General features: G+C 38.3%; 1 protein-coding gene across 3 annotated transcripts in view; it reads left to right on the top strand.

Moving 5' to 3' along the window:
- The window catches only part of NDUFAF5 (NADH:ubiquinone oxidoreductase complex assembly factor 5), a 32,064-nt gene extending 12,369 nt beyond the window's left edge, over positions 1-19,695 (top strand). The window contains exons 6-12 of one of the 3 annotated variants that reach the window (XR_011494550.1): positions 1,881-1,920; positions 4,656-4,853; positions 11,019-11,079; positions 16,305-16,401; positions 18,894-18,977; positions 19,328-19,410; positions 19,584-19,695. Coding sequence is in view for 2 of the 3 variants with exons in the window: in XM_014832766.3 (XP_014688252.2) it covers positions 1,881-1,920; positions 4,656-4,853; positions 11,019-11,079; positions 18,894-18,977; positions 19,328-19,410; positions 19,584-19,676 (559 nt within the window). In the remaining variant the exon portion in view is untranslated. The remainder of the gene's footprint in view (positions 1-1,880; positions 1,921-4,655; positions 4,854-11,018; positions 11,080-16,304; positions 16,402-18,893; positions 18,978-19,327; positions 19,411-19,583) is intronic. The other 2 variants (XM_014832766.3, XM_044747979.2) reach the window with 2 other exon arrangements.
- The last annotated feature ends 4,982 nt before the right edge of the window (positions 19,696-24,677 follow it).

The following is a 24,677-nucleotide window of genomic DNA, read 5'->3' as shown; positions in this document are numbered from 1 at the left end:
ATTCTTGCGTATCACCACACACTGGGACAAGGTCAGTAGGGTCAAAAGACAATGCAAGAAGTTCTTTAAATTAAATTTTAAGTACATGGAGCTCTGGGTTGTTTTTGTTTTATGATCTTAAAAAATATGGGATGTTATTTATCAGAAAACTTATTAAGTTTTTGATGAATAATACTATTTGCCTTGGAAAAATAATGTGTGCTGATAAATTTTATTTCTTTCCAGGAAAGTAGGGCTTAGAATGCTAGTATATATCTCTAGCTTAATTGTTTGATTTAATTAATGAACTTCCTTGAACATGTCATCAAGTGCTTATTTTTATTACTTTCTTTCAGTAAAGTCTCAGAGTAGCACTGTTTAGATGAGATGTCAGATAGGAACGACTTTCACTTTATTTTTTTTTCCTAGCTTTATTGAGATATTATTGATATATAGCAAATGTAAGTTTAAGGTGTACAATATGATGATTATACATACATGTATATATTGCAGAATGATTACCACAGTAAGGTTAGTTAACATCTCCATCCCTTCAATAATTACGATATTTTGTATATGTCTGTAGTGGTAACATTTAAGATCGACTCTTTTAAAAACTTTCAAGTTATTGATACAGTATTGTTAATTATAGTCATCATGCTGGGCATTAGATTCCCAAATATGTTTCTTATAGCTAGGAGTTTGAACCCGTTGACCAACATCTCACCATTTCCCCCTCTCCCAGCCTCTGGCAGCCTCCATTCTATTCTTCTCTTTCTGTGAATTCAGCCTTTTTTAGATTTTGCATGTAAGCGAGAGCATACAGTATTTGTCTTTATTTGTCTGACTTATTTCACTTAGTATAATTCCCTCAAGGTCCATTCATGTTGTCACAAAAATGCAGATTTCCTTCCATTTTTATGGCTGAATAATATTCCATTGTAGATATATACCACATCTTCTTTATCCATTCATCTATTGATAGACACTTAGGTTGTTTCCATGTCTTTCTCGGCTGTTGTGAATAATGCTGCAGTGAACATGGGGGTGCAGATAGCTCTTTGAGATAGTGTTTTCACTTCCTTCAGATATATATCCAGTAGTGGGATTGTTGGATTAAATGGCAGTTCAATTTTTAATTTTTTGAGGAACCTCCGTACCGTTTTCCATAGTGGCTATAACAGTTTATGTGCCCATCAGCAGTGCACAGGAGTTGCCTTTTCTCTACATCCTCACCAGCATTTATTATCTCCCGTCTTTTTGATAATATGATATCCTAATAGGTATAAGGTGATAGTTCATTGTGGTTTTGATTTGCTTTTCCCTAATGATTGGTGATGTTAATCACCTTTTCATGTGCGTTTTGGCCATTTGTATGTCTTCTTTGGAGAAACTGACTTTTAGTTTATTCAGTGAAGAATAACTGGACAGATAATTATATCAACAAAGTGATTTGCTGTCACATTTTGTAGTGTGACAGAAAGAGGGTTTTCCCCTAGGAAAATTTTTCATTTTAAAGATTTTATTTTTATTTTTCCTTTTTCTCCCCAAAGCCCCCCCAGTACGTAGTTGTATATTTTTAGCTGTGGGTACTTCTAGTTCTGGCAATGTGGGATGCCGCCTCACCTGGCCTGATGAGCGGTGCCATGTCCGCGCCCAGGACCTGAACCGGCGAAACCTCAGACTGCTGAGGCGGAGCACGTGAACCCCACCACTCGGCCATAGGGCTGGCCCCCAAAATTTTTTATTTTAAAACTTGTATGAAACCAGTCAGTGAATTTTGATATGTAATTTCAGGCTTCAAAATTAACACCTTTTTTGTAGCTTGTCATTATACTAGAGGCAATTATAGTGATTAATTAAACGAATTAAGCTAAAACAAATGTGTTTTCATATTGTAGTTTGCACTGGGTGAATGATCTTCCTAGAGCACTTGAACAGGTAAGAACCTTAATGTTGATTGTAATAGCCTGTGTTATTTTATTTATTATTAGGAACTTAGCATTTGTTTCAGTTTTTATACAGAAAGTTATAGATGTTTCTGTTTTATAGTTCTGACAGTAGAAAATGGAAGCAAATCCAGTATTTATTATCTTCTGTGGGCCAGGTACACTTGCTGGCCTTTGGCATATTAGGAAGTACAATGATTGACTCCCTCCTTCCTGGGAATTCAAAAAATCTAATTATAGAGATGTTTTATCTATTTGTGAAAACTTTAATAACTTGTACAAAATGATATTAGAAGACATTTTCTATATGTGTTTCTTTTCTTCCTTTATTGCCTATAAATTTTTTGTGGGTAAGAACTTATTTGTTTATATTTGTATCTTCTCCATGAATTATACTTAGAGAATGCTAGGTAATGTTTGTTGGTTAACTTTTATCAGGTGATAAGGCAGGTAAGGAGTAGGTAAAAAATTGTGTTCAGAGGAAGGAAGGAGATACTGTGGCTTGGAATGGCCTAGGAAGGCTTCAAGAGGAAGGAATTACTTGAACAGGGCCTTAGAGGACAGGTCAGATTTGGAAAGAGAAGGCGTTCCAGGAAGGCAGAATCACAGGATAGATGGGGAGGTACAAGAGCTTCAGGAGCATGAAAGGACAAAGAGGAAGCCTGTTGGAGAATTAGCTTAGTGCTGAGAGATGAGGCATATTGGAACCAAATTTAGGAGGACTTGGGTCACACGTAGGAATTCAGAGTTTATTCTTGATGCAATTCAGAGCTCCTGGAAAATTTGAAAGAGGAAAGTGACATGATTAAAAAGCTAGTGGGCAGTGTAATAACTACCATATCTTAAGCACATACTATTTGCCAGTCATTGTGCTCTGTTTTATATATGTGTTAAATAACCCTGCAAGATATCTTCATTTTGCTGATTAGAAAACTGATTCCAGAAGAAGTTGGTTAAATTGAAGAGACTATTTTCAGTGGTCCAGTCATGAGATAAACTAAATCTAGGTGGCAATGGTAGGCGTTAAAAGGAAGGTAGGGATAGTTAGGACTCTGCAAAGGAAGAATCAACAATTTTGTGGCTGGTTAGAGCTGAAGATCAAAGAGAGGGAGGAGTCAAGGCTCACCTTAAAGTTTTGAGTCTGGATGCCTGGGAGAATAATTAGTAATAGTAGTAGAAAGAATGGTAGAGGGAGTAGAAAAGATAAAGGGAAGAGAAAATGGTAATTAACAAATATAGCAATTGGAAAGAGGAGTTAGTTTGAGAATAAGTGTTGTGTGTGTTGGATCTGTTGGGGGGATCTATTTGCCAAGAGACAGATGTCCGTGACATAGGCGGTTGAACATGAGTTTAGAGTTCTGGGAAGATGTCCGTGCTAAAGATAGAGATTGGAAAGTAATCCTTTTGAAATCCAGGGGAATTGATAAACTCCCCGAGTTAGAGAGAAGCTGCAGAGAGTTGAGGACTAAATCTTAGTCTCTATATTAGACTTTGGTGACAAGAGAGGGAAGTAAGACTACAGGGGCAGAAGGGAAGAAACCAAAGATTTTACAGTTGATTTGCTTATATACTGTTTTGTAATTACTTCATAATATATTAAATATAAATTCAAGATGGATGCTTTGATTAGAAGCGCCTACTCTGATTTGGATTCTGGTTTACTTTAGAATCCTCCTTTTCCTGTAACATTCCTCATTGTTGGGAATAGTCACAGTCAGACTAGTTACAGATTGTAGTCTAAGAGAGTTAGTGAACAAACATTGTGGTTCTCAAATTCACTCTGGCCACTATTTTGCTGAAGTTATCAATTACAAATTGTTTTTGTTTTAAAGCTGGAAAATAAGTTAGATACTTCTCCTTAAAAAAAAAAAATAGTGTGTTGCTAGGTTAATGTTGTGAATTATAATGGTTTCTCTAAAAATTAGCTTTTTCTGTGTAATAAGACACCATAACTTAGTGATTTAAAACAACAATTCATTTAGCTCACGATTTTGTAGTTTGGGAATTTGGGTAAGACTTAGTTAGGAAATTCTTCTGGGTCTGGCTTGGCTCACCCATGTGTCTGTGATCTGCTGCTAGATTGTCTTGGGGCTGGCTGGTCAAAGATGGCCTCAGCCAGGATGCCTGGCTCCTCTCTGCTCCTCATGTCCCTCATCCTTCACCAGGCTAGCTCAGGCTTGTTCACAACATGGTGGCCTGACAGGGCTCCAGGAGAACAGGTGGAAGCATGCAAGGCTCTTTGAGACCTTAGCTTGCCGCTAACACACTGTCACTTTCACTGCATTCTTTTGGCCAAAGCTAGTCACAAGGCTAGCCCAGATTCAGGGAGGGGGAAGTAGACTCCATCTCTTGATGGGAGTTGTTACAAAGTGACATTTCAAAGGGCACAGATACAGGGAAGGTTATGATTTTTGCAGTCTACCATACTTTACAATTGCAGTATTTTTCTGATTATAAAATTTGTCTATTAGAAAATTTGAAAACATAACATATTTTATTGATATCAATACTATCAATGAATGTATTGTATCTTTACAATAATGTTATACTGCATCAACTTTCTGATAGTTTGTTGCCTTAGATGTTATTTATTAAATTATCTGATTATTAATTTGACAAAATAAGAATGGTAATCATAAAGTATTGATTGCGCCACCATATATTTATTCGATTAACATTTTTGTGTATAAAATTTTGAATAGTTTTGTTGTCTTGTATTTATTACAGATTCATTATGTTTTAAAACCAGATGGAGTGTTTCTTGGCGCAATGTTTGGAGGTGACACACTCTATGAACTTCGGTGTTCATTACAGTTAGCAGAAACAGAAAGGGAAGGAGGATTTTCTCCACACGTTTCTCCTTTCACTGCTGTCAATGACCTAGGACATTTGCTCGGGAGAGCTGGCTTTAATACACTGACTGTGGTAAGTATCAAGAGGATCAAGTAACCCATTAATTACACAGTTCAGAAACAACTTCTCATATGAAAGATAGGACACTCTGGGTATTGATGGTGTTGTGGAAAGGTTTTGGCACTCTCTCTCTCTCTTTTAATTGAGTTTGTATAAACTCATCTTGATTGACACAAGCTAGGAATGTAAAATTTTTAGTTGTTACCTGAATAGGTCACATCACTCCCCCCACCCCCTCCAAAAAAGGACCTCAGTTAACAAGGAGCCTATTTTCTAAGACATACTACTCCATCTGAATCTTGAAATGCAGAGTTAGGTGTAATAGGAGAGCTAGAACATTCCAGATAAGAGGGAAAAGATACAACACTACCTCTACTACCAGTCCTCAATTGAAATAGTGCCATATGAGGCAGAAGTGAGAGAATATGCATTTGCGAGGCCTAGGGTAGATCAAGGTTAGAGAAGGTAGGACATGGACTACACTCCATTAGGGCTGGAGAGATCTGGAAAGAGGACCCTTAGGCCGTCAGGGCAGCAGGGTAGAGGAAACATGGAGTCAGCATGGTACAGTGATGGTATAGGGTATTGGTGTCTGACAGGTATAATTTGGATCCTTACCTTGCCCTTTTACTGGCCGGGGGAATTTGTTGGATATGCTTCACCTCTCTGAACGTTCATTTAAAAAAAAATGCAAATGTCACTCACTTCAGGTGGCTATTAGTATTAAATAAGATAAAGGGTGTGAAGTGCCTGGACCATGGTAGATGCTTAATAAATATTAATTTCTACCTTCCTCTCCCCCCAGCCCTCCCCCCCAGGACTTTGCGAGCCAAGGCTTCCAACAGGAAGTCATCTGGAGAGACTGATTGCTCCCTTCTAACTCTCTTCAATAGAAAAGTCATTCTAAAAGATGTCATTACTGTCTTCAGAGATTGATTGAGTAGACTTGCCATGATTTTTCCAAACCCCTCAGGCCTAGAAACATTTCTAAACCTGATTAGAGGAGATAGAAATTTCTTGATGAAGAAAGCTTCTCATCACATAATTAGAGATGATAAGCTTTAAATTAAAATAACTGTTTAAGGTGATTTAGTGTGAATCTATTTCGTAAACCAACCAACCAAAAGTGGATTGTCATATCCTTTCATGTTTTGATAGAAAGCAAGGGGATAGACCCCCAGAGCCCTTAATGTTGGAAAGGGGCTTCCAGGGAATGGAAGAGAGACAATAGGCTAGGAACTGATGACAACCCTTAAATGTGTCTAGGGTTGACCTTTTGTAAACTTTTAAATGGGCTGAGTCAATAGAAACTGCATTCTGAGACGTTGGGCAGCTAGAAAATGGGCGAACTCTGCTTCACATGACTATTCTGCTTTGTAATTTAATATAGGCAATTTTATGTTTAGGGATCACTGTATATTTTTAATATATTTTAATTATGTAAGTAATTACACAAATATATTTTAATTGTAAACATTAAACCATATAGATAAAGTGAAAGTTTGTCATTCTCCCATAATCCCTAAAATCTTATCACTCTCTTTAACAGTTATCAAAACCCTAGTTCAGGACCCCTCTACACACTTAAAATTATTGACGATCTTAAAGAGCTTTTGCTTATGAGGTTTATATCTATCAATATTAACCATATGAGAAATTAAAACTGAATTTTTGTGTTTATTCATTTAAAACTAACAATAATAGGGGCTGGCCTGGTGGCGCAGCAGTTAAGTTCACACATTTCGCTTTGGTGGCCTGGGGTTCACCAGTTGGGGTCCTGGGGGGCGGACCTGTGCACTGCTTATCAAGACAAACTGTGGCAGGTGTCCTACATATAAAGTAGAGGACGATGGGCACAGATGTTAGCTCAGGGCCAGTCTTCCTCAGCAAAAAGAGGAGGATTGGCGCCAGTTGTTAGCTCAGGGCTAATCTTCCTCAAAAATAAATAAATGAAAGTTCAAAATAGTATTTAAAAAACTAACAATAATATTACATGTTAACATAACCTATTTTTTGTGAAAAAGAACTATTTTCAAAAAAGAAGAAGAATGTCATTGCTTTATATTTTTACAAATTTCTTTAGTGTATGGGGTAATAAAAGAGAACTAGATTCTCGTCTGATTCTGTGTTCACATCTATTGCAATATCACATGTCACGTAACTTCTGAAAAATCCCATTGTATACTCATGAGAGAATGAGACGTGAAGAAGTCAAAAAACATCTCATTATTATTATGAAAGTAGTTTTGACTTTGCAGATCCCCAAAAGGGTCCTGGGGAGCCCAGGACTCTCCAGACCACACTTTGAGAACTGCTGCCCTAGAGATAGCTACCATTATCACTTTGGTGTGTAACGTTCCAGACTTTTTTAAACAAGAAATACTTTACTGTATGTAGACACACATACATATGTATGTATTTCAGAAACTTATTTTTCATTCTTCACAGTATTTAGAGAGTTTTTAAAATGAATGTGGATATAGTTGCCCTTCTTCTTAACTTGTGCATGTTATTCCCTGGTGTGAATGTACCACAATTTTATTTAACTGTTTCTTTCATGAACGACATTTAGGTTTGTTCCAGTTTTTTTTACCAATAGAAATAATGCGGAAATGAATATCCTTCTATTCTGTTTTCGTTTATTTATTCTTTCTTATAACAAACATTTATTGAGTACCTTCTATGTGCCAGGCACTATTCTAGATATTTGGGATACAGCAATGAACAGACAGAAATCCCTGCCTGATATTCTTGGATTTATAGAGGGCCTGTCAGTAGATTGTAGAGAGTCCAGTGACACTGGGACATTGTTTGTACACAAACTTGGTTTTTGTCTTTTGAATGTGGAGGAAGGGGCCCATAGTTTTCATCAGATCTTGAGAGAGTATTATGACTGAAAATAGATCAGAAACTACTTGTTTAAAGCATTAATGTCTAATATTTACTTTCCTTATAATAAGGAAAAGATTATCCTTATAGTCCACCCTCTTAAGAGTTGTCTCCTGTATTGCCATGTTACAAACTGAAGTGAAAAAAAAGAATTTCTGACTGGGAATGTAATGCCACTGAAAAGTGTAGGGGGGAATGTAAGGGACATGAGTCACACAGAGAAGCATAGTGCAAATGTTCATGGGGTGATGTTAAAGAATTTGTGCCAGATCATACAGGTTAGGCAGCAATATTAGGGGAGTCAAAAGTTGTTGCCTATTAAGAAAAAGATAAGACTTCTGAGTCATCAAAAGAAAGTTAAATTATGTTAACCACATGCAGTTTTTTACAGTTATAAAGTGGGTTGTGCATTTTAGAAAGATTTCTACTAAAAACGTTTAACCTGAGCGGCCAGCCCAGTGGCATAGTGATTAAGTTTGTGCGCTCCGCTTTGGCTGCCCGGGGTTCACGGGTTCAGATCCCAGGCACAGACCTACACACCACTCATCAAGCCATACTGTGTTGGCATCCCACATACAAGATAGAGGAAGATTGATATGGATGTTAGCTCAGGGACGATCCTCCTCAAGCAAAAAGAGGAAGATTGGCAGTAGGTGTTAGTTCAGGGCCAATCTTCCTCACCAAAAAAAACAAAAGAAGAAGTTTAACCTGACATTATAGTGTTTAAAAGCCTACATTTCTGTTAATTGGGAGATCTATTAATTCAGAATATCTTCCATATTCTTCTCCACAAATGAGCTGAATGACTCAAACATTAATATAATACAAAAATATTGATGTAGAGCCTTCTTTATAGTGTGTGAAATTAGAGAGTTGCTGATTTAATAATAAATCTATACAAATTTATTCCTCTTTTAAGACATATACAGTGTCTCTAAAGTGCTGTATTAGCATTGTATGCTAATTCATTTTCTAAAACTCCCATCCAAAAAAGCTTTTATATAATCGATTATACAGGTTTATGTTGCATATGACATATGGCAATGGATTTTTATTTTTAAAGTGAAATCAAGTCAAATTAACATAATATATTTATGTTTATATAACCCTCTTAGTGAATTATTTTCAGAGTTAATTGGCATTCTAAATGAAGCTCATTTCTTTTAGAGTAGAGCTGCCAGTCTAGTATATTAGGAGAGAACAGCAGATGTGGTTCATCTTAATTGAGAAGGCTTTTGACAAAGCTATTGTGGTACTCTTTTGACTGAGATGTGCTTGTAGTTGGTTTCACTGAAGATTTTTTTCCCCCAAAAGATATTGCTTAATGACTAGGTATCAGTCTGGAAGGAATTTTGTTTTTAATCTTAGGATCTCTTTTTAAAAATAGTTAATGTAGAAGAGTACATAGAAGAAATAAGTGGGCTGCCCAGGATGATCTTATAAAAAGTGCACACACAACCTGATCCATGTATACATTTTTAAAAAAAGGAAATAAGAAAATGTATAGAGAGAATGAAATAAATAGAGCAGGTCTAAGGTGAAAGCAGTCTCCTCCTCCTGACTTCTGACAGCCGTCCCCTCCCCAAAGATGACCTTTGTTAACTGTCTTGCACATCCTTTCAGAACAGTTTTTCCATGTAGACCAGAATATATTTATATAGCTAACCTCCATATGCAATAATATATACACTCTTGTTTTTCCTCTATGTACTCTTTTGATTTTTTAAGTCAATAATATATCTTGGAAATCTCCTTCTACAAATATTTATCTCCCACATTCTTTTTTAACACATGCATAGTATTTCATTGAATAGATACACTTTATTTAACCATTTCTCAAATGGACATTTAGATTGTTTCCAGTTTTTTTGTTTTTTTTACTCATTCAAGCAATGCTGCAATGAATTTCCTTTCACATAATCTTGGCACATCTGTCAGGCCAGTTTCTAGCAATGGAATTGCTGGGTCAAAGAATCTGTGCATTTCAAATTTTGATGATAAAGTCAAATTACTCTCCAAAAGGTATCATAAATTTACATGCCCCATCAGCAGTGTATGAAAGTTCCTGCTTATATTTTTGTTTTGTATCACTAAGGTTAAAAACAAAATAAAGATAACTGTTCATTTTGTTTTGCATTTCTTTAGGAATTAGAATGGGTGTTTTTGATGTGTTCTTTTGGGTTTTGTACTTGATTCTGTGCAACATTAAAGTCTAAAATTGGGAAGAATAGTTAACACATTAGGTAAAGTTACAGAACATAAATCTAGACACTTCAAAAGTGGGTAGTGCAAAGAAGATGAAGTTTGAGATACACGCAGCTTTTTGATAGCAAACTTGAAAAAAAAGAAGTATGTATCCTGTATTTAGGGCTAGTTTTCAATATAGACAAACTCCTACATCTTAGTGCTTAACACAGAATTTTATCATATCACAGCCCCACGCTGGCTAGGCAGCCTGTCTCCATCTTGTAGTTGTGCCATGTGGCCTTTGCATACTCTAAGGTCACCACTGCAGAAGAGATAGCCTGGGAAAGGCTCATTAGCTCTTTACCAACTTGCTTCCCCCCACCCCTTTTCTTTGGCCATCAGTAATGTCTGTTTCAGGCTGGAAAGTGTCAAGGAACACCTGGATATTTGGGGAGCATCAGTGGTCTCTGCCACTGTACTAATAGTAAATTCCTGTATCAGTCTTCAAAAGGGGTAGGGCATCATTAACCAATAGTCATTTGAAAAATAGTGTATATGCCAGTAGTGTGCCCACCCCCTAAACAAGCCAGTGCAGTATTGCCGCATTATTAGAAGTAGAATGAATACATCTTGGGAGATGACCCTGTTTGGCTTGATTCTGGATGCCACATTTTAGGAGAGAGATTGATGTTGCCGATGTACAGAGAAATGTAGTCAGAACATGTAAGAATCCATAAATTTTGTCTAGAAATTAACCCCCATCCCTAGAAAATTATGGTGTTTTGGGAGACTTTTCAAAGACTTGAAGAAGAGGGTAATGGTTTGCAGAGTACAGAATAGACTTCCTCTGTGTTGTTCCCAAGGAGAAAACTGGAACCAATTGATGGAATTTTAGGAAGATTTCTCATAGAATAGTGAATATTTATTCTGCAATTTGAAATCTTCATAAATCAAGCATAAGCCAGATGACATCTGTGAAGAATGTTGTAAGGAAGATCCCTTTACCGTGAAAGGTTGGTCTGGTAATCTCTACGACCTCTTTTCAAATCTGGATTTTTTGTGATGATTGTCAAATGAATATTCCTTTTTCTTTGTAAATAGGACACTGATGAAATTCAAGTTAACTATCCTGGAATGTTTGAATTGATGGAAGATTTACAAGGTAAGACACTTTAAAGGATTTTTAGACTCCATTTAAGAGTAATATTTTGAGAGCTGACTCTGGCAGGCACTGGGGGTAAGCATTAGGGATATTCTGGGTAAGGAGAAAGCAGACTGTCTTCATGGAGCTTCTAATATAAAATGGGCAAAGCGGACATCAGGCAGCTGCCACAAAGATAAATGTTAAATTAGAATTGTGGTAAGTGCCGTGATGTAGAGGTTCATAGTGCTGTGACTGCCTATAAAAGGATGGCAGGACTCTCTTGAAGGGAGCATCTGAAGATGATTGAACACACCAGTGACTTCTTCTAGCAACAGTTGGCAGCTCAAGTCCAAGCACAAGAAAGCAGCAGGTAGTTGGGTTAGTTTAGGAGTGAGGTTTGTAAAAGGGATAGGTCCTGGTCAGAGAGAGTCAATGAAGTCTTGTCTGAGGAAGTGATGATTGTGTTCTGAAAAAATGAAGATGAGGTAACTAGGTGAAGAAGGGAGGGAAGTGAGTCACAGGCAAGGAGAGTAGCATGTGCAAAGGCCCTGTTGCAAGAAAGAGCATGGCAGAAACTGAAAGAAGGGCATTTTGGCTAGACTACAGGGAGTAAAAAGAAGAGTTAAGTGATTAAACTAGTAGGTAGATGGGGACCAGAGATCATGCAGTAGGGTCACATAGTCCTTGTTAAGATTATGTGTCTTTATCTTAAAACACCCTTTGAGGCAGTTTAATGAGAAGAGGGTAGGAGGGGGTTCAGATGTCAGATTTGTATTTTGAAAAGAATGGATTGACAGATAAACTCGTAGGGAGACTTATTGCTGTAAAGCTCTGTGAGAAATGATAGTAATTTGGACTAAGGTGGTGGCAATGGAGAAGGAGAAGTGAATGCATTCTATGGATATTTAGAAGGTAAATTTGACAGTTGCTGGTAGATTATATGTGGGCCAATGTAGGGGAAAGACATTTCAAACATAACTGCTGTGCCCACATAACCAGATACATGGTGCCCTTCATTGATCAGGAAGCAGTTGAAGAAGACCAAGTATGGGCAGGGACAGCTCTTGAGTTCATATTTGGGTATGTTGGGTTTAAAGCGCTTTTGAAATATCTGAGAGGAGTTGTCAAATAGGCAGTTGGGTATGTGGGTATATAGCTTAGAGGAGGCAACTGGCCTGGTTAAAAATTGTGACTCATTTGTGAATAGGTAGTATTTGAAGCAATTGCCTAGAGCAAGAGCATGGAGGGAGAAGAGAAAGTGGCCTGGTATTGATCCTTTAGGAACCTAATGTATAGTGACTGCATAAAAGAAGGAGGAACCTGCAAAGAGACTGAGAAGGTATAGACAGCAAGGTATTAAGGAGAAACAGCAAAAAAGTCTAGAATTGCCTAAACCAAGGGAAAGAGTTCAAAACAAAGATGCATCAAATGCTGCTGAGAAGCAAGATACATACTGAAAAGAAAATCCACTAGATTTAGGAACAAGGTCATTGGTGACAGTGGTGGGAGCTCTTGTTGGAGTTACGGGAGTAGATGTAATGGGAGTAGGATGAGGACTAAGTAGAAGGTGAGGGGCTGGAGACAGAAAATAACTACTATTCTCTCAAGAAGTTTGACTGTGAAGAGATGTGAGATGGAAAGGTTCCAGGTGTCAGAGGGGGTGAGCTTTTTATTTTGTCTTCTCTTAAGATGTGAATTTATTTAACTGCTGATTGGAAGAATCTAAGTGCTTCCATGGAAGTGACTCTAGAAGGGAGAGAAGGGATGTCAAATAGCTGAGAAGGTGGAAGGGGCTGAGATACGAAGACCTGGGGGAGGGATTGACCTTGGATAAAGGGAGGGGAGACTTACAGAAGGAACGAGGGAGGGTTAGTGCCACTGGACATAGGTGTTTATGTCTGATAGCAGGAAGTTCCCATCTAATGGATCTGTTTTCTTTGTCAAACAGAAAATAGGGTCATATACTGAGAATGAAAAGATCAGAGGTTTATGAATGGAGTGGAGCGGATTTGAAATAGTCATTGTAGAGAATAGGAAGCTGAATTGATCAGGGAAAGTTATAAAATTTGAAGGGTGCATCTGAAGTTGGTCAAACGCATCTGTGACTTTATCCAACAATAGTTGGTAGCTTAGGACAAGGCACAAAACAGATAGTTGGGTTAGTTTGAATTGGGGCTTTGCTCATTGAAAGTGACAAAAAGACAAAGACAAAAGATAATTCCAAGAGTGTAGTTGAAATAATAGCCCAAAGGATCTGAGCTGGAAGAAAGAGGAAGTAGGGGGGAAAAAAAAGAATGCGCTAATGGATTGGGAGAAAGCAGAGGAGATGTGCACAAGCGATCCCAGGGTGGTCAGAGAATGATCATGATTAAAGTACCTGAACATGCTTGAAGGACAGGAGAATATGGTCAGAAAATGGGACATTAGAATTGATGATTTTGAAAGTGAAGCAGTTACAAGTGATAACGCAGTCTCGGACATGTGACATGTGTGATGGCAGAGGTGGAGTGATGGAGAAGTCCATTAGTGAGGAGGAGACTAAAAAATCTTAGAGGCTGTGTTACTTGATGGTTATTAACACTGAAGTCACCAGAATGGTGGCAGGACTTGGTGCACAGAGGGAAACTGAGCCAGGTGCCAAACCCTTTGATGAAAGAAGGGGGACTAGGAACCTGATGTCACAGCAAGCAGGAATGAGAGAGGGTTATGGCCAGATGGTATGGATCTCAGCTGGGCAAGGGTTTTTAATAGGGTGGAGAAGTAATGGCCTGAAGAGGCTTTGAGGAGCAAGAGGAACACACACCCCACTTCCTATACCTAAAGAGGTGAGCTATGCGAAAGTAAACTTCTACTGAGAGAACTACTGGAGAAGGGATTTTTCTCAAAGGAGAGGCTCAGTTTACCTCAGGAGAGTTTATGAGGTTATTTTTGTATTACACAAATGGCACAGACAGTTTTGATGAATGGGGGAAGCTGAATGGATTAAAGGTGTCTTCTATGAAACTGGAACTACACTTACGTAGGGGAGCCTTAATTTGGATCCCGAAAAGTTAATAAGATGATTTATAGTTTTTCATGAGCATTGTTGCACTTGCTTCTCTCAATAGCCCTCTGGTAACTACTTTATCCCTGTATTGCAAGAAAGAAAAATTAGGCCCAAAGAGAATACTTGTCTGTTAGTGGAAGAATTAGGTGCCAAACTCTTGCCTTCTTGACTCCTGCTCTAGCACTCTCTTAACTGACTCTGCTGTTTTTTTGTAGCTACTCATTTGTAACAGATCCATTTTACCCATTATCTAGCCTCCTCTGAGTACGGTGCTTCTATCAACTTTGCAAGAGGAAAGAAGTGTAGCTGAAAACTTACTATTGTAGTTACTTTTCATTCATTATAGTTTAATACAGGGATTGGCAGCCTTAGCATGCATGCCCAAGATGACAGGGGACCAATAATAAATCACATACTGCCTCCCCAGTGCTGCCCCGAGCACTTGGTTCCCCCTGATATAATCACAGAGCCCCTTCACCTGAAGACTTGAGAGATGGTGCTGGGCTGGTGATTTATCATTCAGACTCTAGTGATAAAAATATTTTCCAAATACGCCATTTGCTTTTGTTCTGCTGTAAAATAAATCCTGCACTCATGATTCATTTCAAGAAAGAAAAAAGAAAGAGACTAGAAATTAGACCTATCAATTGGAAAAGGTTACTGCCCACTGATTTAAAAATACAGTTTTTACCCTGTTCTAGGTGCGATTCTGTGAGGTTTTCTAATATCCTAATTTTATAGATGAGCAAATTGAAACGTTGAGAAGTTATGTATCTTGTCTATGGTTTCACTAAATCTGGAGTTATGACTTGAATCCAGAGTCTTATACTGCATTCAGCGAAGTTAGCATAGATCTCTAGTAAAATGCACTAATCTCAAGTGTATAGCTGCTTGTATTTTTAACCACTAGCCAAACCAACATATATAATATTTCCAGCCCTCCAAAGGTTGCCTCGTGCCCCTTCCCAGTTGATGACCCCCTCTTCCCTTAAGGGTTTTAAATAGGTCATTATTTTGAAGAACAGTTGCCTAATATTTACCTTTAAGAGGCTTTGCCAGTGTTTGTCTTATTTTTACTGTAACACCTTTTACATAAATCGTGTGTTTTAGTCTTTGATACTTCTTTATCCTTAGGAGGATTAAGAGGAATTATCTAAAGATAATTTGTAAAAGTGATATTTAACTAAGTAGATATAAACATTAACTGGTTGATTTTGTATTCATTCACTTGCCATTTACTGAGCATCTACCACTGAGCCAGTGATGGAAATACATAGTTCCTGATCTCAGGGAGCTTATGCTCTAGTAGAGAGAAAGAGAGACTTAGGATAGACAGACATATGCATTTAACTGTAAAATGAGATCACTGTTTTATAAGCACAGGGAGAAACACAAGAGAAAAAGTCCCTAAATCTGCTTAGGGAGTGAGGGGTGCTTTTGTGGAAGAGGCAGCATCTAAGCTAAAATGAGTTTGCCAGGAGAATGAACAGGTGGGTGCAGGTTGGGGGGGGGGAGGGGCAGGGTGGAGAGGACATTGCATTCCAAGCCAAGGAAATGGGTTGTGTAAAATGATAGAGATATAAGAGGATACATACTTCCTTTACTTTCCTAGTTAGGAAGTGTACAATAATTCACTATTGGTTGAACATGTAGATTGGGGAGCTGATGGAAAGTGATGCGGGATAGTCCATCAGAGGCTTCTAGATTCTATCAGGTGAGCCTTGTAGTGTCTTGGAAGAATTTTGCACAGAGAAGAGACAGTCGGGTTAGTGTGTTAGAGAGTTCACCCTCCAGTGTTGTTTATGGGGCATATCTTATGAGGAAGGTAAGACTAGAACTAGCATGGTTAACTTCTCTTGCTACACATCAGGAAATTGAGGCACAGAAAGAAGTAACTTGCAGGATGACGTATTTAGAAAGTGGTAGAGCCAGGATTTAAGGCTAGTGTAGCAGCCTGACTCAGATCCTGAAATCTCAACCATTCTACTGTGAAAAGGTCAGCGGCAACTGAGATGGGAAGATGAGTGATCGGGGATGATGGGAGGAGCAGAGGAGCTTGGGACATTTTCGGGTGTGGTGCTTTGCAGACTGGAAGATACTACCTTCAAATTGGTTTTGGTAGCTCACGTTATGTTACACTTTTTTCTTGATGGTTGTGGTGTTTCTCATTTAAGCTGCCATTATTATTAATTCACAGAAAACAGTCCAGAACGTTGACCTAATTTTACAAAACAAGTTGCATATCAGCTGATGAATGCATGAAAAGTTTTGGAGGCTTTCACAGTAGTTTTAAGGTAAGTTCAGTTATTTTTTTAGACAATACTCAGTATTGTTCCTAGTAAACCATAATAAATTAGACTTTTTTATAAGCAGTTGAACTTACCCTTAAAAACACTGTGAGAGTCTTAATTACCTGCTTCCCAGATTTTTCTGTTATCCCAAAGCCCAGAGCTGGTCAGAACTCCCCCAATGTGTTTCCCATGTGGTCTTCAGTAAAGGTCTACCATGATGCATCATGAAGTATTATCATTCCATTTTGAAGATGATAAAACTGAGTTTAATAGAGGTTAAATGACTTTGCCCCAGGTTACCTAAGAATCAGAACTGGGATTGTGATCCCAAAGTCTAGACTCTTTGCACCACATTACACTGCTCCTTCCACAAGGAGAAGGGAAATTTGATATGGCTGTGCACTTCTCTTGTGAGAGAAGGGAAGTTTGATGTGCTTTGTACTTCTCTTGCTCTCCCTAGCAGCAGAATTTCTAACTATGCTGTACAGTAGTGCTCTTGAATTTCTGTCTCAGAAAGAGTATTATGCCAAATAATCTTAATTAGTATATCCTAATGCCAGTTATTTAGAAGGCATTTTAAAATTTCTAGTGCAGTAAATATTTACATTAAAAAAATTATGGGGCTGGCCCCATGGCATAATGATTAAGTTTGGCATACTCCACTTCAGTGGCCTGGGTTTGCTGGTTCAGATCCTGCACATAGACCTACACCACTTGTCAGCCATGCTGTGGTGGCGACCCACCTGTAAAGTGGAGGAAGATTGGCACAGATATTAGCTCAGGACTAATCTTCCTGAGCAAAAAAAAAAAAATCTGTTTTCCATTGGTGTTGCCTCTATTAATTTGTAAGTCTGTCATAGCAAGGGCAGTTAAGCAGAAATGAAAGCACCACAGCCATCATCAAGAATAGACTCTTCCAATATGAGTTCCAGTTTACCTCTGATCTCTTCATATAGTTGATACTCACTATGTAGGAGAATGTTTTTAAATTAGATTATGTAATGAGTCTAAAATGTTAGCATTAGAAGCCTTTAGAGATCATCTAGTCTGACCACCTTACAGACCCAGAGCGATTGGTCTAAGAGTATCTATCTGCTCGTGATAGCAAGAATAAGAACATCCTTCTTCTTCATGATGATTAATCTACTAGTTTGTATGTCTATTGTTCATCATGAATTGGGGCTCTTATACTCACAGGTTGCGGGACATGGCTTTTAGTATCAGAGAACTATTATTTTAGGGAAGAATAGGAACCTTTTGGGATGGGAAAGAAGAAAAAGGGTTACTTATTACAGCTAATTTGTTGATTGTTTTTAATAAGGTCGTTAAAAACTTGGGAGATTATTTTTAAGCTTCTAAAGAACACTGATATTGGGAAGTTTGTTTCTTTTGTCAAAGTAGAAAACCAAAACTAAGAAACTGATTTTTGATCATCTATATTGAGAATAAATATAAAAGATTTTACTTTTGAAACTTTTAATTTTGCAGACTAGTTTAAAATAAGGCCATTCAAAGTAATTTTAAGTATATGCATAAAGAAAAATCAAATATACAACACTAATTTTTAATGAACAATAGAATAATATTAACCTAGCTTGTAGCTACCAGCTGGAGGGAAAGAAATCTAAAGATAAATTTTAAAACATTAAGAGAAGTGCCCCTGGGTTGGCCCCGGTGGCCTAGTGGTTAAGCACAGAGGTGTGCTCTGCTTTGGCCGTGTGGGTTTGGTTCCTGGGCGTGGACCCACACCATTTGTCTGTCAATGGCCATGCTGTGACAGCGGCTCACATAGAAAATAGAGAAAGATTCACAACAGTTGTTAGCTCAGGGTGAATCTTCCTCAGCCAAAAAAAGAGGAAGTTTGGCTACAGATGTTAGCTCAGGGCGAATCTTCCTCAACAACATCAAAAAAAGTGCCCCTGAAAAGAATGCACATAGTCTTTCTCAATCTGAGATTGGTAAAATATTGTAAAATCTGAAACACATCGTAGTTTTGGTACTTTCTAAGGAGTCTCAAACCCCTCTTTCAAGTTTCATGATCTTGCTTACATTTATGGCTTAGAAGGAGTGAGGCATTGTAGCAGTGTCCTGTCTTCCTTCGAAGGGCAGCTAAAAGGGACATAAAATGTGACATCCTTGGAAAGGCACTTGCCATTTTTTGATGACTCCCCTGGAGGGCCAGTCGCCTTGCTTTTGCTCAGCTGGCTTCCTAATTTAGACCACTGCTGGCAAGTAAAGTGTGTTTGTGGGGCTTGCCGCCTGAAGTTTGACTTCTTCACTTCTCTTAATATCCAGAAGCTTCAAGTAATTTACCTTAGAGTCACTAAGAAGCCTAGCTACAATCTGAGAGGGAAATAAGACTATTTAGGTTATTTTATGTGACTATTAGAGAATAGAGGTGGGTATACTGTTGGATGAGATGAGTTAAATCTGTGATATTGAGCTGCTCAGGGTATTTGCTGAGTTATCAGAAACTGCCTGTGGTGTGTTTTTAGGTATGGGGGAGAGCAACTGTGCTTGGAATAGGAAAGCCCTGCTGCACCGAAACACGATGCTGGCGGCCGCAGCGGTGTACGGAGGTAAGGGGGCTGCCCCTGCTCTCCACCTCAGCCTCCTGAGGAACTTGTGTCCCATCGTGTTTATCCCTTCAAATTGCCAGTGCTTTTTCCTTTTTTGTTAAGGCGCCATCAGATTTCTTGTCCTTCCTTTCAAAACACAGATCCTGTAGCTCCGTATCCTTTTTCCAAACAGCCCTTACTATTTCCTGACTGTCCTCTTCTCAGGGGTGAGGATTTGTCATGTGAGACGTTCTCAGGATCCTACAAGTATCCTAATACCCAGTTCTCTTTGGAGGAGATGACTTTTATTGAGCAGATTTTTCTTCCTACTTGCCTTTTTTTCAGACTTTAACCCTTATTTGTCTTTATAGAAATGTACAGAAATGAGGATGGTTCGGTACCTGCCACATACCAGATCTATTACATGATAGGATGGAAATACCATGATTCACAGGTAACATTATTAAGACAAATCACTTTTCTTAGTGGGTTCATGTTTCTATTTACTTTTTATTGTTTATTTACTTAGGGTGGGGGATTTGTTGTTAACATAAGACAGCATTAAGGGGTTTAATTAGAGCTGTATATTTACTTATTTCTAATATCTTTAATCTTTATCATTTTCAGGCAAGACCAGCTGAAAGAGGTTCGGCAACTGTATCATTTGGAGAGCTAGGGAAAATAAACAGTCTTATGTCCCAAGAGAAAAAATCACAATAAATATTTTATTCAATGGTAATGTAGTCCAGAATTTTCATCAGAGATGAGTAACTTTCATATCTAAAATTATTATATTTTGAAGCAAGAAGCTTACATAAGCCATTTCCTAGCAGACTTTTCTAATAATTAGAATACCTAACACTACATCTATATTTAGTAACCATTTCAGTGTCACGTGGTTTCTGTTTTCTTATGGATACTGTTATGTAGTGATTTGAGTGCCTTATTTGCAGATTCAGCCCAAAAAGCAAGAAGATATTTCTTTGAAAAATCCACAAATATGTTCATATATATAAATGCCTGAGTGGATGGAAAAACATTACTCATGCTGACATTTTGTCCCTTTTTCCTTTTCTTATCTTTTGTTATTTCTGTGAGAGGACCATAGCCATGGAAATGAGGGGAAGGACAAGTTGGTAGGTTCTTTAGAGTTCTGGCTCATTTAGAATAAAAACATAGCCTTTTTATAATGACTACTTTAAGATACTACAGCCAAAATTATTTGTCACACTGTCTTTGTCATGAAGAGACAGAGGATGATGTGCCTCCCCAGAGCTATTATGTCGTTTTGTACTTTAGAAGAGTGGCTCTTTATTGAATCTTTCCTCACCTTTTTTTTTTAAAGCATCTGAATTCTAATTATTATTTCTTTTTTACCTCTGTGATCTGGGCAGCACCCCTGTGGTTTTACACCCCCTCTCTACCTTAGGTAGGAAGAAAACATTTTAAGGAATTACAAAGGTAAAATCACGTGTAAAGGTATCTACACAGTGAGGAAAAGTGCTGTTTGGCTTTCCTTTGTCATTTCAGGCCTTTGGCACTGTTACTCTAGTCAAAGTCCACTGTCCCATTGTCATCTAGTAGTGATCAAAATTATTTGGAAGTAGTCAAGCTCAGAACAGGTGGGAAGAAGGTGGTGGTGAGGAAGCAGGGAGGAAGCTGGGAAGCACACAAGAGTGAGTGCCAGGTCTGTTTTCACCAGTCAGTGGCCAGCTGTTTGCTGCCCTTTCCATTTAACCAGGCATGGCCCCAGCCTCCTCTTCAGCCTTCGGTAAGTTGCTATCATATTTCCTTCTTTCTCTCCCACTAACCCTCCCTACCTCTACCCTATGAGCACCAAGCTCTTCCCAGGTAGGGCTGTGTCTGCCTGGTACATTGCATAGTGCTTTGCACGTAGTAGATAGTCAGTTACATTTTGAATTAACTTAAATTATGTGAAAAACATACCCTTTGAAAGACTAAGTTACAGTTAAAAAACAAAGTTTTATAGGAGAAAAAGAAATTATTGCTGTCTTCAGTTAGGAAATTCATCGATATTAGAAATTAGGATATTCTTCATAGCTTTTTGTTTTATTTTGTCTTTGTTCTTAACACAAAGGAAAAGAATACTTAGGATATAGAATTTGGGGAAGTTTTTTTAAGCTTAATTTTCAGAAATTGAAGGGAGAAGAGAACAAAAAAAAAACACCTATGTTTTAAAATGCAAAGTGATGACTGAGGAATGAATAAATTCCATGGTGTCTGTGTTTCCTAAAGGACGTGTTTATATGCATTAACATTTGTTTTTGAAGAATGCATACAAAATTTTTAAGTGATTATTGCTCAAAAAATGGACTGAGGAACTGGACGTTTCTGCATCTGTCATCATGTTTGAATGTCTGTCAGGGGTGCAGGAGGTGAGCAGAAACTAAGAGGGAGACTTGTACTTTTCATTTTTTAACTTTCTGCAGATTTTGAAGTTTCTTAACAAGGATGTTACCTTCGCTTATTTCATGCCAACAGTGAATATGTGGATGTTTGGGTGGGGCTGGGGAGGACTCTACCCTGGGCTATTTCAAAAATAAGCTCCATTGGTTTAAAAAAATAAAGAAGAGAAAAATTAACACAACTAATTGAGGATACTTAATATTTAACGTGACTGACAATAGTAAAATTATTTATTTTAATGTGAGTGGCAGTAGTAAAATTATTTTTTTAGTTAATATCTGCTTGAAATATCTATCCAGCTTTAATTGTTTGGAACCCTGAGGAAATTCATTTTTCTGAATAACCATGTTTTCCAAATGATTAAGAACTCATTCTTTTAAGCAACAAAGCTTTAAAAAATGTCTTATCAAAAAATATTTTTCAAAATGTGTTAACATTCTTAAACAGTGTATGGAACATAACCATTTCTTTATAACCACAGTTATTGTCATAAACTCAGGTTGTACTGCATTGATTGTACACTGACTGGCTCTAGGAATGATGTGGTTTGTTTTGTGTCTGTTTTCCAACACTTTCTTATTTGCTGTCACTTGTCAATCTCAACAGCTTGTCAAAATTGAACTTCCTTGAGTTAGTTCTTCTTGCCCCTTCAGATCTGCTGTAAGATTAGGATTCAGACAAAGCTTTCTAGGACTAGTGTGTAAAGTAGGAAAGAGGAATGAGGTTCAGGAGAAGGACTCTCCTGTGGAGTAAAATGCATGGGCTTTACTGGTTCCCTTAAATCCTCATTGAGGTCCATGTGCCAGGCTTCCAATTCTTCTCTGCTCTTTTCATTGTCAGTCTAACAGAGCTTCAGTGTGTAGACACTGGGACATCTGTTGGCTGCTGGGAGACTTTTTGGATTATTTTTTGGTTCTTAGCAGTATTGCAGGTTGTTGGCCTGGAGAATTCCAGGGATGGCAGTGTATATGAACATTTATATTTGTAAAACAAAGATTGTTTGCTTTATAAAAGGAATTTCTGTAGGATTTGTTGAGGGGGAAGCTACCCGTAGACATCAAGTATGTGGTATTGTGCAAAGTTGCACATCTGGAAGTGTGTAACTCATGAAGTATCTATGAAGCAAATTTTGTTTTTCAATCCCTTTTAGTACCATTTTTATCCACTAGGTGGAAACAATTACAATATGGCCTGTACTGAGGACATGTACAGTTTTTATACTCAGCATATATCCCTTAAGTTAGGATGGAATAAAAGTATTTTACCATGGATCGACTTCTGTGTAGGAAAGAAATTGATATTAATAGATATTTGGGGAAAAGAAAGATACTTGGTGCATTGATTATTATTTTATTCCTTTATAAGTTGTTATTTAGCCTCTCTTGCCTAAGAAATGTTTTGAGCTTTTTGGGGGAGTTGGGGTTGGAGGGTGTTTTATTATTCTTTTTGTCCTTAATAACATGAAGCTCATCCTCAGGAAACTTATCATTAGTGGACCTGCCCTTCCAGAAATTGGTTTACTTTAATTCTCTGCCTGGATATTTGACAAGATATTTATCTTGCTGGTTTAAAAAAATTAATTAGAAAATAATGGAAGGTAGAGTGGACAGTGGTAAGTTGTTGTTAGCAAATAAGGAAATAATGCTTTGGTATCTGTGGTAGTTTTAAAATCTATCCACAAATTCCTTGATATACTTCTTTCTAAGAGGTGGAGCTTTATTCCCCTCCCTTTGAGTACAGGCTGAATTTTAGTGATTCCCTTCCAACAAATAGAATATAGAAGTGATAGTGTGTCACTCCGAGAGAAGGTAAGAAAAAGGCATTGCTTCCCCTTTGCTCTGTCTGGGATCACTTGCTCTGGGAAAGGTAGCTGCCATATCATGAGGGAGGAACTGCCAGCACCTGTGTGAGGGAGCCATCCTTGAAGCAGATACTCCAACCCCAGTCTAACTTTCAGATGACTGCAGTTCCAGCTGACACCTTGACAGCAACCTCATGAGAGACCCTGATCCAGAACCACATAGCTAAGCCACTTCCAAACTTCTGACCCACAGAAACTGTGAGATAATAAATGTTCGTTGTATAAGCCACTATGTTTGGAGTAATTTGTTAACACAACAATAAATAACTACTATGCTCTCTTTGGGAAAAGTTGGGTGTCTAGGGTATGCTGAGTTGTTGCTTTAAGTCTAGGACATACCCTATTTATTTGAAATTAAGTAAAGTCAACATAAACTACCATTATTACATTTGTTCTCAGGGAAAACAGCCTGAAATACTCTTACCTTGAGGTTTGATTTCGTGGTGTCTTGAAATAGAACTAACCTTTCAAGGTACATTTAGTAGACCTTTAATTGCATTTCCTAGGCATCTTAGGATCAATTATCTGGAAGCCTGACTGGAGTTAGTCCAAAATGAAGCCAGATAATTTGAGAAGATTGATCTTGAGAATTCAGTGAGCTAAACAACTGCATATGGTTTCCTCCATCAGTTACCTCTGCCTTAGCTGTTGAGTTATTCACTGCTCCTTATCAGGATGGACTGGTGACACTGCACATTGTTCCCAAGCTCTCAGATGAGCACAATGCTATGGAAATAGTTAAGAGCTTTTTAAAAGCCAGAGTTGATCCTGTCTTGCTAGCCATTGCTGAAACCAGTCAAAAGTCAACTGCCTGCACTTTCAAAGTAGCAAATGGAGTCCAGCCAGTCCCTGAACTCCTTGTACAAGAACCTCATGCATGTGCTCAGGATGCCCGTTGCTAGCTCTGTCAGGAATAATCAGGAGCAATTCCAGATCTAAACGTTAGGAGTCTGTGTTTAGACTGGGATTGGGAAATTGGGGGAGGAGACTTCCAAAAGAGGACTTACTAGCCCTTGCTAAAGAAACTGGAAGTAGAGGGAGGGGCAGGGACTGGTAGTCGGGTGGTTGGGGATCAGTCCTGGCTCTGGTGGATCCTAACACTCAGGCAAACTCCATCTCTCTGACCTCAGGATTTTCATCTGTAAAATTACAGGTTTAGTACTTAGTGAGCCTCAAAGCCCACAGGCCTGCCTTCTGAGTTCCTGAGGGGCTTTTTCAAACATGTCCACCTTCCTTCTGTTGGTTGAGAATCATGGCCATAGGGAGCCCGTGTTATTGAGGGGAGCGTGGGACATCCCTCCACTGTGTTATGGTGGGAAAACGGCTGTGAGCTGTTGGGCTGGAGGATCTTAGGAGCATTCAGCCCGATCCTAGGATTTGGGTCCCAAGACAAAAGTAGACAGGCTTGCCCTCCCATCTTTACAGTTTCTCAG

The sequence above is a fragment of the Equus asinus genome, chromosome 15, assembly GCF_041296235.1.
Source record: "Equus asinus isolate D_3611 breed Donkey chromosome 15, EquAss-T2T_v2, whole genome shotgun sequence".
Classification (NCBI taxonomy): Eukaryota; Metazoa; Chordata; class Mammalia; order Perissodactyla; family Equidae; genus Equus; species Equus asinus.
This window is presented reverse-complemented; position numbering and strand designations above follow the sequence as displayed.